At 59.7% G+C, this 14,284-nt stretch overlaps 4 protein-coding genes across 4 annotated transcripts; all 4 read right to left on the bottom strand.

Moving 5' to 3' along the window:
• Positions 1–1,529: 1,529 nt before the first annotated feature.
• On the bottom strand, positions 1,530–2,183 carry LSCM1_00429 (uncharacterized protein; the record flags this gene model as incomplete). Its single annotated transcript, XM_067318080.1, has 1 exon — positions 1,530–2,183. The coding sequence occupies one exon, from the start codon at positions 2,181–2,183 to the stop codon at positions 1,530–1,532; it is 654 nt and encodes a 217-aa protein (XP_067174185.1).
• Positions 2,184–4,900: 2,717 nt separating this feature from the next.
• LSCM1_00428 (uncharacterized protein) lies at positions 4,901–5,992 on the bottom strand (the record flags this gene model as incomplete). The annotated part of the gene is made up of 1 exon (XM_067318079.1): positions 4,901–5,992. One exon carries the CDS (start codon positions 5,990–5,992, stop codon positions 4,901–4,903), a length of 1,092 nt encoding a protein of 363 aa, XP_067174184.1.
• Positions 5,993–7,661: 1,669 nt separating this feature from the next.
• On the bottom strand, positions 7,662–8,045 carry LSCM1_00427 (uncharacterized protein; the record flags this gene model as incomplete). The annotated part of the gene is made up of 1 exon (XM_067318078.1): positions 7,662–8,045. One exon carries the CDS (start codon positions 8,043–8,045, stop codon positions 7,662–7,664), a length of 384 nt encoding a protein of 127 aa, XP_067174183.1.
• Positions 8,046–9,300: 1,255 nt separating this feature from the next.
• Positions 9,301–14,001, bottom strand: LSCM1_00426 (uncharacterized protein; the record flags this gene model as incomplete). Its single annotated transcript, XM_067318077.1, has 1 exon — positions 9,301–14,001. The coding sequence occupies one exon, from the start codon at positions 13,999–14,001 to the stop codon at positions 9,301–9,303; it is 4,701 nt and encodes a 1,566-aa protein (XP_067174182.1).
• Positions 14,002–14,284: the final 283 nt, after the last annotated feature.

The raw sequence follows: 14,284 nt of genomic DNA, 5'->3' as shown, positions 1-14,284 counted from the left end.
GCGCAAGAGAAAACGGAACGTCCTCCAGGCGTGAAGAAATGGGGCGTGATGGGGGCGAATGCGAGGCACACCCCCATTAGGCATCGAAGAAAGGAGAAGAGGCGGCGAACAGCCGAGCACAAGCACAGACGCAGAGAGACACACAAGCAGACAGGGAAATCGCAAACTGTAATGTAGATCGGCCCGTATCGGTATCTATGTGATGCACCTGCTTGGACCTTTGTCTACCTGCTGCTGACACACTCACTGCCTCCACTTGCTGGCTTGCGAATCTGTCTCTCTTGCCCCTTCTGCGTGTGTTGGTGTGCGTGCCCTTGAGCTTTCGCTTTCCCACCCACCTACCCTTTTTTTCCACCTTTGCGTTCTCCCTCCCGGCACTGCGCTTCTGTCACTCTTTGCCTCGGCTGCTTTTGTTTTCGTGAGGAAGTGTTGGGTTGAAGGTGCCTTTGTGGCCCTCCTGCGTTAGGCGATTTGTGCGGAGAGGCGGGTCTGAAGGGGGAGGATGGGGCACAGGAGAAGCGGTTCGTGTATGCGCCTTGGTGCCTCGCCAGCGACACCCTTCACGTCCAGCGGGGCCACGTGATGCCTGTGTCGGGAGCGGAATAGCGGGATAGAAAGAAAGAGGGAGCGAGATGGGGGTGGAGTGCATAGAATGCGTAGGGGCCCACGTGAGCTGAATCGCGAGTGCCCTGACTGGGAGAAAGAGGAGGGACTGGCGCAGGAGCGCTACGAGCAAAGAAGTCGGCCCATGCGTAGCAGATGTACACAGAAGCGGCATCGGTCGCCACGACGCGCACCCCGAAGGCACACGCCCTCCCGACCCCGCAACCCTCTGTGCGGCCGCCACCACTTCTTTCGTCACCACACAAAAAGGGCCACGTGAAAAGTCATCTGTTCCTTGAAGTTTGCTTTCCGCCCTCCGCTCTCATCGGGTGTGCGAGCAAAAGGGGTGAGGAGAGGCGCTGGGGAAGGCAGCGCTCGAAGCCGAAACCGAGAAGCTGTGGTGTCGGATCCTGCTACGCTGTTTACCCTTAGTGGTCGTTGCCGCTTTCTTCCTTGTGCGCCTGCGCGCTTCTTCAACACAGCAGCCCATCGGCTGCGCAACGGAGGGCGTATAGCACAGAAAAGGAAAAGAAGCGAATCACACACAAAGTTGACGACGTGCAAAAAGCCGAAGACGAGTGTGCCGATGCGCACACACGTGCGTCCATCGGCAATCGCCCTGTTGCGCGTGTTCGTAAGCCTTTGTCGGTTGCCCCAGCACGATCATGGCGCGCTTCTTTTTTGTTGTTGTTCGATTACTACTCGGTACAACGACAACGCCAGCGGTCACACCCGAACATAGGCAACACACAGGATAATCGAGAGCTTAACCATACGATATTTACGTCCGAAATGCGCAGGAAGAAGTGGGGATGACATGCTGGCGTACGCCACCATGCTGAAGACTGCCGACGCGGCAACGGAAGTGTGTGCGTGTGGGGAGTTGCTGCAAGGAAATGGCAGAGACGCAAGCACACTCACAACTTCTACTCCGTGGCCTGAGCCGGCTTCTCCGCCTTCTCTGCTTCCTCCTTCTTGACTGCCTCGTCCTCACGCGTCAGCATTTCCACATCCCAGTTGCTGTTGCTGAAGACATCAATGTCGGTAGCTATCTTCATCGCTTTGCGAGCGATGCGCTCCGCATCGTAGCCGTCAACGTCGATGAGCGCACGAGCTGCCGCCTTGGCGTACGTGCCACCCGAGCCAATCGCAATGATGCCGTCATTCTCAGGGGTGATGACGTTACCCTGCCCGTCGATCTCCAGCGTCTCTTCCTTGCTGCACACAATGAGGGACGCTTCGAGGCGGCGGAGCGCGCGGTCGGTGCGCCAATCCTTCGCCAGCTCCACCGCAGCGCGAGACAGCTGATCTGGAAAATCGCTCAGCTTATTTTCCAACTTCTCCATCAGCGCGAAAGCATCGGCCGTGCTGCCGGCGAAGCCGATAACAACATTCTCATTGAGCTTGCGCAGCTTGCAGGCGCTACTTTTCGCCACAATACGCTCGCCCAAGGTCACCTGACGGTCCCCGATGAGGATTACCTTGTTGCCTTTTCGCACAGAGAGAATGGTGGTGTGGCGCGCCTGGACGGCAGCCCCCGTCACGAAGGACGTGGAGCGGTGGGCAAGACGACGGAGCATTTTCCGGCTATAGGATGTGGGTGGGTGGGTGGGTATCGTGTGAAATCACTTTGATTATTCGTTTTCGTAGCTGTTTTTTGTGCCCCGGCCTGTGTGTGCGCGCGCGCAATTCTCTCAAGCTGCAAGCCGTGGTGGATGCTCATCAAGTGTGTGCCAGTGGGAGCGAGAGCAGGGAGAGATGAAACGCATGCGCGTGCATCCGCAGCGCCGACACGAGAGACGCTAAACAGAGAGGCAGAGGAGAAAACGCCGCGTGCCCGGGAGAAGAGCGGAGGGGGGGCACCTTTGCGTGTTCAAGCAAAAGGGGTTCAAAGGGTGCTTCGACAAGCCTGAGAGGCTTGTGTTGCTAAGCGCAGTTGCCTTCTTGGAACAACGTACACCACGCGGAACGGCACGACCGCCGACACGTAGATGCCCTCCCCAAAAATCCGAGGTTGCCGAACTCTTTCGACACGTTCCTGCAGCTGGCGTCTTCAACGGTGCGTGAAATAAGGCTACACGCTGGGATACACTGTAGCCGGCACTACAGCGTCTGCCACTTCACAGAGCGGCGCGCACAGACCACGGGGAGGGGGGGCGAAACAGAAACAAAAACATTCACAATCCGAATAGCACAGCCCGTCGCTCACGATGGCGTCGGCGATTCACATTTTCCTTCGTGTCTGCCCTCGAGGGATCGCTGCTATCCGGAAAAAATATGAAGTCCATAATCGTTGACATTGGCCGCTCATCTCCAGCGGAGCAGAGAGACGCAGACGTGTCTCCCGCCAGCGGCACGCGCCTCACGCCGAATCACACAGCGCTACCTCCGACACTAAACGCGCTGTCAAACACATAGCTGTGATGGTAGGGAAGGTGAGGGCGTGTAAGGAAGACCTGAGACAGAAGCCGTCCCCCTTCCCTCCCCCGGAGACACACATGACTCGAGACTTACTCATGCACGGTGCTGCGCAGCTGGCCCCGCACTTTCTTGCTGCGCATTCCACTCATAGGCAGACATGCACCCCCACTTGAATATCGGCATGAGCCCCCACGGCCAGTTACCCACTTCACTTTGTGTTTTCAGGGAGGAGGCATGTTCCCCATTCTCTCCTGACGATTTGCTTCCGTTGAAGTCGAGGGTGTTTTGTCATGACAGCCCCCTCTCCCCACACCCAATCAGAAAAGCTCCACCGAAGCGCTGCACCAGAGGCAAATACAGGCATACACATGAGCATGGGCGCCCTGTAAGAGTGCCTTGCCCACATACGCAGACGAGGGAGGAGGAAGCTCCAGAATGCAGAGCCGAAGGAAGACCGCAATGGAGCGATGCCGGTGCAACAGCAACGAGAACAGCGGGACACACACACACACACACGGACACAAAGATCATCGGCTAAAGTCACACTTCGAAAGTTTCCCTAAGCGAAAACAAACAACAGAGACCGCGCGCGCGCACGGGAAACCGAGAAGGGAGAGAGAGTCAAAGAGAGCGGTCAGCTGGGGTAGAAAGTAGCACAGCTCCCTGATTTGTCTTTGACGATCTTCTCTGCCGCAGCGTGATGTGTGCACCCTCACACAAAGGAAGAGCCCTTCGTAATAGGGAGGCAGAAGGCCGAAGAGGGGGTAGGGAAGGGGGGGGTGCGGCAGGGGCAAAACAGCGATGAAAAGGGAGAACAGAGCGTGAGAGCATGTCGCGTCTGTCGCGCACGATGTTTCGCTCCCTGTCCCCGCTTCCCATCCTCTTCCGTACCCGACAGCCGTTGAATACCCCTACCCCACCTCTGCATCTCTGTGTCCCTCTCGCTGGATCCGCTCCATAAATGGGAAAAAAAACGACGGACAACAGGAAACAAGCAACGGAGATATGGCGAGTCAGGTACACTCGAAGGAGCTGTGAGGCGCTGAACGTGAGGGGGGACGGCGGGGAAGGAAAGCAGAAGGAGGGCAGGAAGCCATAGGTGTCAACACTGCAGCTCTTTCGTTTCTTATTCTTCAGATTTGTTCGCTCTGTGTGTTCGTGCGCGTGCGCCTTTCCATTCTCATGCTTTGTGGCCAGTTCTGGGAAATGCTCGTTAGTGCGTGTTCGTCTCTGCCTGTGCCTCTGCATGTGTGTGGATGTGTGTGTGTGTGCGTGTGTGCGTGCGCGCGTTCCTCTTTTTGTTCCATTTCCCTATCCTCACAGCTAAGGCAAGGAAGACATCTGAAAACGGGGTCCCGGCGCTACACGCGTGCAACCAGCAGGGCACTTGCCCACCCTACCCCGCCCCTCAACCCTTCTTCAACGTCCCACCCGCACGCACATCACAAGAGGAGCAGGAGCCCCTCTCTGCCCTGAAAAAGTCCTGCTGTTACCGTCTTTTAGCAGTTCCCCACCTGCTCCTCTCTCACCTGGGCTACCCGAGGCACAGGAGAGGGAGGAGGCAAAGAATGTGCACAGAAATCAGCTGACCAACCACGACGACGAGAGTATGCGGAGAAGTCCCACAATCACGCCCTTGAGCCAGCAAGGAAGGTGCTCAGACGTGCACCCACTCGATACCGTCCTCTCATCCTCTGTGCCTCCGCGCGGCGACTGAAAGCAAAAAAAGAGAGAGGGAGGCCGGCAAAAACGCACACACGAACGCAGCTGGCACACATGACACAACTCTTGGGAGAGTAGAGAGGGGCAAACAGTAGTCGAGCACCCGCCACACAGACGTAACCGCACCGCTGCGCCAGTCCCACCTGGCGCGACACTATAGGCGCTCGTCTGTTACGGGAATGGTGTACTTGGAGAACATCGGATGCTCATCTAGAAAGGTGTAGAGCTGCTCCCAGAACTGTGAGGCAAGGGCGATGTGCACCTGTTCCTTCAGCAGGTTGCGCGTCAAGGCAAGACTCTGCACATTCCACTCACGGCACTGCGGGGGGACCTTGTCCTCCTCAAAGTACGCTAGGAAGGCCCGAATGCGCGAGAAGAGGCGGCTCGGGTCCCGCGACTGCGCTTGCTCATGAGGATACCATCCTCTCAGCTGCCACAGCTTGCCCTCTACGATACAACCGCACACATGCGCCCAGTTGTCCACCTCGTCCGGGTCGTCGACAACACGAAATTGGCGAAAGGCGACGCGGTACTTGTGTGGGTCGTGGAAGCTGCCAGGCCTCACCACCACCGAGCGCGGTTTGGAGTCGCGGATATTGACTACTCCCGTTTCCCGATCAACGTACAAGTTTGCGGGGTCAACATAAGCGCCGTGCTCCAGAAACTGCTTGATATTCACAAGCTGCAGGGGAGCCGTGGCAGCCGAAGGGACTAGGAGGATCGGCATAAAGTCTGGCTTGCGCTGCACCGCCGTGCTCGGTGACATCGCCTCTTCGCCTAGAAAGCCGCCGTAAAGCGGGGCTGTACCGCGCGGCTGCACGGTCGCCTCTTGCCGACGTCTGCGCGAGCTGCGGCCGCCATTGACCGCCAAGCCATCGGCCTCTTCTCCGGCCTCATCACGCTGCTTCAATGGAAGTGGATGGAACGTCGTCTCCGTGATTTCGCGCTCACCGCGAAAGGTCTGATAAAAGCTCGGCTTTGCGTGGCATGCTTCCTCTAACGTCATTTGTGGAACGAACAGCGACGGGGATACCTCGGCAAACCCCCTATCGAGTTCACGGAGCTGCACAAAAAAATCGGACTGGTCTCCAGGCAGAGAAAGAGCGGGAAGGTAAGAGTCCGCCGTGTACTCTGCCGCGGGCTGCAGCGGCTCCGTGGTTGTCATGGCAGCCGTCGCGTCGATCGCTGCGAACCAGGCCGAGCGTACGGCAGCCTCGCTTACCGAGGGCAATGGCGCCGTTGCCATCGCGTACTACGTCAAAATTTAAGCTGTTGCGACACACGTACGCCCCAGGGAGCTGTTAGTTGACGCGAACCAACACAGATGAAGGCTTTCACGGACAAGCACGCACAGCCGTTCAATCACCAACAGCAACAAAATTGAATTATGTCTATCAGTGTGCACGAAGCGGTGGAAAGAGAGAGGGGGGGCGAAGGAGGGAGAGACGTTCGGGCGGAGAGCGAAGGAGAGCGACTTGGTCGGCGGCCGTGTTTGTGAAATAGACCGCAGGAACCTGGTGAAGAGCCCAAAGGCTAGCGGCAGCCGGCGCAGCAACAACAGTACTCAAGGTGTTTAGATACTGCTCCAGGAGCGCGTTGCGCGCGGGTGGCTTGGAAGAAAAGATGCACCTCTTCGACAAGCTCCACACAGGCGCACCCGCATTAAAAAAATGTCAAGTCTCCCCCGACAGCACCGCGAGAAGCGCCAGGCAAAGCTAGTGGCCACCACACGCCTCAGCTTGTCGACGAATGAAGCGGCGCGTGTGAAAGAGAGCGTGCTTACTCGTCGTCTGGTGAACACGTTTTGTGCGTATGGGTATGTCAGCCCTGAGTGGCGGTCCCCGTGCCCACTTTGTGTGCACGTGCCTGTGTGGAGACAGAAGTGCACACGAGTGGAAAGCACGCAGGTGAGGCTCGACCCCACAGCAAAGGGGAAAAAAAGAGGGAGACGGTCGAGGAAAAAAGTTGTCTGGGGAGCTTCCGTCGGTCATCGGCTGCAGGCACGTCCTCCTCTCCTCTCCGCTTCAAGTGAGGGGCACGGCGAAGCGCTACTGACTCGCATGCGTTTTAAGCACAAGAGAGTGGTGCTAGGCAACAAAGAGAGGGAGAGAGCCTCTCCTGCCGAAGCCCTGGAAGCTCCAAAAAGGCGTGGAGGGGCAGAACATTACGCACGTATTCTCCTCTGTATATCGAGAGTCCAGCCACGAAGAGCGTTGTCCGCTCCGCCTATTTTTGGTTCGGTCCGACCTCGTAGAGCGATAAAATGAAGCGGAAGGGAGAAAAGGGAAGGCATCTGGCGAAGGTCATGCGCTCCGCCACATCGCGCCCTCCATTCTCTGCTTGAATTGCAGCTGTCATCGCACTCCGCCGTTTGAGGCATGGCTGACGTATGGACGCAGAGCAGCCGTGCAATGGGCGAACGAGAAGAGGAAGCGGCGCTCGCGTCAGTGGAGAGGTCGAAGAGGAGGGGCTAGGGGAAGGCGAGGTCGGCGGCGGTGAACGGAGCGAAGGAGCAAGGGGAAAAACGAAATGCAGGGGGGGAAGGGACCTGAGGCGGCAGACCAGGGGGGAAGGGAGGGCAAGGGGAATGGCGTACACGTCGAGAAGTCCGGCCCTCTTTCTTTCTTTTTTCTCCTTTCATTCGCCCCCCTCCCCATCTGCATTGGCTGAAAAAAGGCATCTGCTGACTTTTGCCGCCAGTAGCAAGAGCCGTGCGATGCAATCGTGGGCGCGCCGCCTTCCAACGCGCGCGTCAAGCGCGAGCTGCAGCAGCTTCAGAGGAAAAAAAAGGTGATGATGCGCAGACACGCGCACACCACGAAGCCTCGAAGACTCTCCTGCATCATGCGAGCCTGGTGCAGCGGAAGCGCCAACAAGGCGGAGGAGAGACACGCCACTACCTGAATCCTTTCTCTTCATACAACATGTGAAAGCTTCAAGAGGCCGAGTCCAAGTGCCATGATGAGCACAAGCGCCGCAGCAAGCATTCGGTACCGCTGCTTTCGCTTTTCAGCCTCGGCGAGGCGCAAGGTGCGCCGCATCTCGCGCGCGCGTCGCCGCTCAGCGTCCTCCAGTACGCCGTAGTAGGCCGGTTTTCTGCGAGCGACGGGATAGGGCTTGATGCGCTCTCGTAGTTTACCACTCTTGGTAGCCTGCGCAGTGCCACCACGGTATCCGGGCGTCATCACTGTGTTGGAGGGCGTCAGCGAGGCACTCTCTAATGGAACCTCGCACAGCGAGTGCGCGGGCACCCGCAAGTTCGCCAGCTCCTTCTCCACGTCGCCGCACGTTTTCGCCATTCCTGACGGCTTGCGCCCGATCCTTCTATCCTATCTTTCTGTCTATGGCACTGTAAGGTAAAGGGGGGGCGTGGGGAGGCGGGGTAATCTTGCCAGTGGCATACAGGGAAACGCATGCCACGCCCTAAGGAAAGACGGGGTCGAACGCTTCTACCGGAGCGTGTACGTGTGTGCTGTGTGCGTTCCGAGCCACCGACGCTGCGCTTTACACACGGAGAAGGAAGAAAACGGCGACAACCATGAAGGATACAACGCACAGATAGATCTAAATCGCCAAAAGAGAGATGCGTGCCGGAGACCTCACGTCACTGACTGGTGCGTGTGGGGGGAGGGGGGAGGAAGAGAGGCCGCTGCGGCTCGTAACTCAGACCGCGAGGAAGAGCAGAGGAGGAAAGCAGAAAGAGAGGTGTGCAATGTGGAGAGGCAGAGACAAAGCAATGCGGATGCGCTGATCGAAGTATGCGTCATCATGCACTATCATGCGGCGCACACAACCGCCGTGTGTCGAGAGTATGGGGTACGCCGTGGTGAGATGGGCGGTGCACCGGGCGCCGATCCCCCCCCCCACCCCTTATAGGCGCGCCAGCTTTTTCGTTTTCTTTCCTGCAGCGGCGGGGCCGAAGACACCGGGCATGCTTCCTTCACGGACATGCGCGGCAGGCGTGGGGTGCACACAAGACGGAGGATATGAGGCAGATCCAGCAGCGGCGCAGATATGGGGAGCGAGGAAAAGCAGCCGAGGCATCATCGGCGGGCGCATACACACCTTCTCTCCTCCTTCCCCTGAAGGAAATGAGTGAGCGCGCGCGCCGCCTTGTTGATAAGCCCAGAGAAGCAGCGCACGGTGCCGTTCCAGTGAAAAGAGCTCGCGGTTCATCCATGAGCGTTGAGAGCGCGTCTGTATGTGTGAGAAAGAGAGTCAGAGGGCAACCAAAGACCGAGTGAGGGGAGAGGAGAGGGAGAGAAGGGGGCGATGTGAATGATAAGCGACGGTCACGTACGCCCAGGGAGGATAAAAATAGAGTACATCGGAGGGAAACATGACACATCAAGTAAAGCGAGACGAGAGAGGAGGGAGGAGGAAAGAAGCGGAGACACACACACACAAGCATGCCCTGCACATGAGATGAGTCCCCTACGGACAAACGTGCTTTCGAACGCATATATCAAACGATAAAGAGCAAAGATGTATTCCGAGAGAGAGGAGGCAGAGACTGATGCGGGGAAGGCGGTGACTCGCACAGCGTCGTACTGCTCAAGGCCTCATCTGGAAATGGTCTTTGCGTCCCTTCTGAGCCCCCGACTGCGGCGGAGGAGCGGCGTGAAGGACAAGCGGACTAAGCGGGTTTTGCGGCACCGTCGTGGGGTCCGGTAAATCATTCGAAGCAGGCGCCGATGGGGGTGAAGGTGAAGGTGGTGCGGCCAGTGGCGCCGGTGGAGGTGGAAGTGAAGGTGGTAGTGCCGGTGCCGGGAGAGTCGGAGGTAGGGGAACCTGCAAGGTCACGTTTGTGGGTGATATGTAGGTGCCGGAGGCGGTCCAAGGGGTGTCGCTTGGACGTGAAGAGGGGGCGGCACTAGAAGAGGAGCAGGCATTGGGCAGGGGCGCTAAGACATTCTCCGTTGCCCAAAGACACGCTGAGCCGGTCGATGTAGCGCTTGCTGCTGCGGTGTGTTCCGCACGCGCGGATGGCGGCGGCGACTGCGCCGAGTACCGTGTGGAAGCGCGTGCATGGGCCTCTGCAAAGGCAGCGGTGTCGTGCACCAATGTGCCCGAGTATGCATCTTGCGTGCCTTTGAAAGGCTGCTGCGCCGTTTCGTGCATCCTCACAGGCGGCGCGGGTGCATCGGCCTGAGGCCGTGAATCTTCAGCGCCTTGGTCACGCGCAAGCACCCCGGCAGAGTCGTGCTTTCCAGCCTTCTTGGTGGTGGCGGCGATGGTGCGTGCGTTCTCCGTCGTGGCCGAGCGAGAGACGCGGCGATACTTTGGAGTGATTCCTGAGCTGTGATTCGTCGCTTCCGCCGCATACTGCTCCACGCCGTATGCATCTCCATCCGCAGACAAGAAAGCCGCGGTGGGAATGACGGGTGTGTGTATCTCAGAAGACAGAAGCGGCACCATCATCGACGATGCCTCGGTACTGTTCGGAGGATCACTGAAGGGGCACGGCCCTAACGAGGTCAACGTTTGTCCAGAGTAGCCAGCCGGCGAGTTGTTGCTGAAGCTCTCCTGTGCGGAGCCCTCTTCGTGAGCACCGTGGCGGCGGAGCTCCTCGCCCAGCATGACCGAGGTTACAGTTGTGGCCAACGCCTGTGCCGAGGTGACAGGCACCGCATGCTCCACCTCCTCCAGCGATGGCGTCGCTCCCGAATCCGACGCAATGGTTGTGCGTGGGAAACCGCGCGCCCTGTCCAGATGCCGCTGCACCTTATTAGTCGGCCACCTTGCCGGTGGCGGCTGGGATAACTGTGATGGCGCCGTGGGCACGAGTCGCGCGGCAATTCTGCCACTACTTCGCGGGTTGTCCACGCCTGCAGCGCCTTCGCAGGCATTCTTCTTCGTAGTCATTGCAGGCGTACATCCTACGGGGACTGGAGGCAGTCCGGCCGCCGGACTGCCAGAGCCCGGCATCGGGCTTGGGTGTGACACTCTCGCGCTCTTCCAATCCGCATGACTCTCCCTCGCCGTTTCCAACATGGCCACCAGCCGCGTGGTCTCCTCATAGTCAAGAACATGAAAGCGCACCACCAGCGACGTCACGATGCGCGCCAGCCCGTGCCACTGCTGCCGAGCTACCGTGTCGTTCAGGGTATTGACCAGAAACGAGTAGAGAGAAGCCGCAGAGGCGTAACTGGCGGTACTGGAGTGGGTTGTCAAGGGCACCCCTGCCTCTGGTGCAGCCTTGGACGGTGCGGTGGCGATGGGTCGGAGCGTGTCGAACCCGAAGCTTCGGCCCGGGAGGGAGCGCAGCAGCCTCAGCTGCTCCGCTGTGAGAATGGTGGCACCTTTGGAGAGATTCCCGTCAACGGGCCTGGCAGTACCAGCGGCAGCAGCGGTGTCACAAGTCTGCCGGCCACACCCGCCCCCTTGCAGGCGCATGGTGCGACGTTGCTGCGCCTCTGCATCCTCGGCTTTGAAAAGCTCATGAAGCAGCCCGTCGACCAACCGATCTTTGTCGTCTTCGCCCTCGCTGCTGCACGTGTCCGACATGCCCTTGAGCGACTCTACCTGCGTCGGCTCCATCCCCAGAAATGCCTCGATGTCGGACAGGGATTCACCCGCGGCAGTTCGCAAGTCCGTTCCAGAGAGCACGCTGCTACCGCTGCTGCGGGTGCTACCACGCGCCTCCTGGCAGCGTGCTCGCAGCGCCGCCTCCAGGGTCATACCCCAGCCAGCAGCAGCCTCGCCTTCCGTGTTCTCGACAGCGGTAGCGGCAGAGGAGGCCCTCGTGGCGGCGCGCGCCGGGAACGGTGCCGCCGGCCGAGCAGCAGATCGCTTCTTTGGCAAGAGAGTGTTCGGTGCCACCACGGAAGTTCCTCGAGCCACCGCGGCCAATCGAGCTGGCGGCGCAGCGTGCCGTGCTATAAAGCTGACTTGAGTGAGTTTCATCATCTCTGCCTCGTGTTTGCATTGCAGCGTCTCCGTCTCCTCCGCCGGCCGCTGAAGCGGTGGTGCTACCCTGTCGCCGAAAGGTGGCATCCACATTACCTGGACGTGGCCGACAAGGAGCGAGGCGAGCAGCCATAGAAATGTCGTGTGCTGCTGCTGCTGCCTCCGCCGCCGCGCCGGCCCTTCCAGGTTCGAAGCAGGCTCGAAGAAGACGCCTTCGGCCGTGAACCAGAGCGGCCACGAGGGGCAGTGGGCCAGCAGTGGCGGGTAGAGGCCGCCACACGTCTGGGCTACGATGAGCTGCGCCAGTTCCTGGAAGCAGTCCGCCAAGGTGGACGGGCCACCCTCATTGGCGCCGTCAGGGGTGTCCCATTCCTCCACCTTTTCCATCAGCCCAGCCCTCGTGTAGCACCGGCGCAGCTCGCGCACAAGGCAAACGAGCATGTAGATGTTGAACTCGCATCTAGGGTTACCTGCGCCGGCCACCTTGCCAGAACGTTGTGCCGCAGACTTCCTTGAGGACGGGTGTTTCTGCGAGAGCAAGATGCCGTGCTCTTCCGCCCTTTGGCCGCATGTGAAGGCATCGACGTTGACCCATGTGGCCGCCTGCGGCGACGCCTCCATGATCGAATTCACCCACATCAGCAGCACCTGCTCCATCTGCTGCCGCGCCTGCGGCATCAGCGAGCCTGGCGTCTGGCTCGGCACTAGCTGATCTCCCTTGTGCTGCAGTATCACGGCAGCCAAGGCCTCCTCAGTGCTTAGCAGGGCACGGGCCACAGCCCAGATGGAGCGGGGGACTGCCGGGCAGGGCTTTGCGGGGCGAAACGTCTTTGCCACGCGCTCCCACCGCATCGCCCACTTACTGGACTCCACCGTCTGCAACTTCTCCATCTTCAGCATCAGCTGCAGCGCGTCGACCTCCATGGCGTGACTATCTAGCACCTGCGAGTGCAGCGTGTCTCGCTCAAAAGCCTCCTCCAAGTGCTGGCGACGCTTCCTGGAGAGTTGGTCTTGCAGCTCCCGCAGCGCGGCGGCGTGCTCGCGCGCGGCGGAGTCTCGGCTCGCCGCAAGGTTGAGCACACGCCGCTGTAGCGCCTCAACCTTGGAGCGAAGAGTGAAGCGGCGCCAGCGCAAGAAAACCGTCTCCTCCACATGGCGGTGGTGCCGTTTCATCAAGTAGCACTCCATAGCGCGGCGATTCGCGCGACGCTGCCGAGTGTGGGCGCGCCATACAGTGAAAAGTGCTTGTAGCTCTGCCTGGTGCGCGCGCCGCTGGAAGAATCGGACGGCCATCTGACGACGCGCCATGGCGTCCTGAAGACTACGAACGCGATGGCACACGGACGCCTTCTCCCGCTGCTCCACTGCCACCTCCTCAAACCAAAGGCGAAGCAACGCAAAGCCCTCACGCGTGGTGTAAGTGTTGGTGCGGGGCGGAAATGACGTCGCTCCCGAGCAGTCGGCCGCATGGCCCGGTAGAAGAGAGGAAGTCGGCCCAATCGTTCTATGAACAATGGCATCGGCGACGGTAGCGCTTCCGACGCCACCGCCACGCTGCGCACGACACCGTTCTTGCCCCATCGCAATGGTATGCGAGCTGAAGATAGCGTCGAAGATCGGCTGGCGAAGCTTCTCCTGCCATAGCTTCGACACCGCTGCGTCGGCGCAGAGCACTTCATTCAGCAAGTAGCACGCGACGGCGGTCATGAGCCTGTGCGGCTGCGCCTCGCGCGCCGCTGCCGAGCCTCCTGTGCCTGCGAGCATCTTGGCCTGAGCTTCTTTGCGGCACTGGCGAGGGCCATACGCAGTGAGAAACGTTTCGTCGTACGCCACCGAGGCCCAGTGAATCGTGGACTTGAAGCCGCTGGACTCAAACGCGTCTGGGAACCCCACCATGCAAGGTGGCGATGCGGCGGGGGTGGCGCTCTCCCCGGCAGCTGTAGCGCTGCTCGATTTCAGGCCCGGAGACGGTATCACAGCAGCGCTCCTAGCGATGGTGAGCCGGGGCGTAGAACAGCCGTTCGCTGCTGCTGCGTGTTTGCCGCCACCTTCTGCAGCAATGGTCGAATCTTGCGTGGTGGAGAGTGTGGTGACGGACGGCAAAACTATATCAGGCGCGTCGGAGAGCAAAGCTGTGAGCTGCGCTCGCAGCCGAGATTCGTGGGAGCGCTCCTCACGAGCGGCAGCGGCGTGGCTTTGCTGTGTCAAGAGCGCGCAGGCTGCAGTCGATTGAGCGAGTCGCTGCTTGAGGTGCGCTTCCTCCCTGGCGCATCTGTTCAACACCGGAGCATCATTTGACAGCAGCATGACATGCCGCGCCTGCGTGAGGTGCTCCCGAGACGTCATGACCACGTCAAAGAAAAAATCACGGCGTCGGCGAGGGCGTTCTTTAGAATACACGGCCTGCCCCGTTGAGAAGAGGCGAGCTCAAGCGAAAGCAGCGGGATAAGAGAGAGTGTTGGGACGCTCAAGCGCTCTCCTCTCCACGGCCTCGGCACCAGTAATCGAACGGAGGAGCACAAAGCCAAGCATCCAAATAAAGAGTAAAAGAAGCTGCCGGCACCACCCAACCCGTGCCGCAGAGGCTTTCAGGTGATTCGCGCCTTTGTGTGCTAAGTGCCGAGGAAGA

Source organism: Leishmania martiniquensis, chromosome 36, assembly GCF_017916325.1.
Source record: "Leishmania martiniquensis isolate LSCM1 chromosome 36, whole genome shotgun sequence".
In the NCBI taxonomy this organism is placed as follows: domain Eukaryota; phylum Euglenozoa; class Kinetoplastea; order Trypanosomatida; family Trypanosomatidae; genus Leishmania; species Leishmania martiniquensis.
This window is presented reverse-complemented; position numbering and strand designations above follow the sequence as displayed.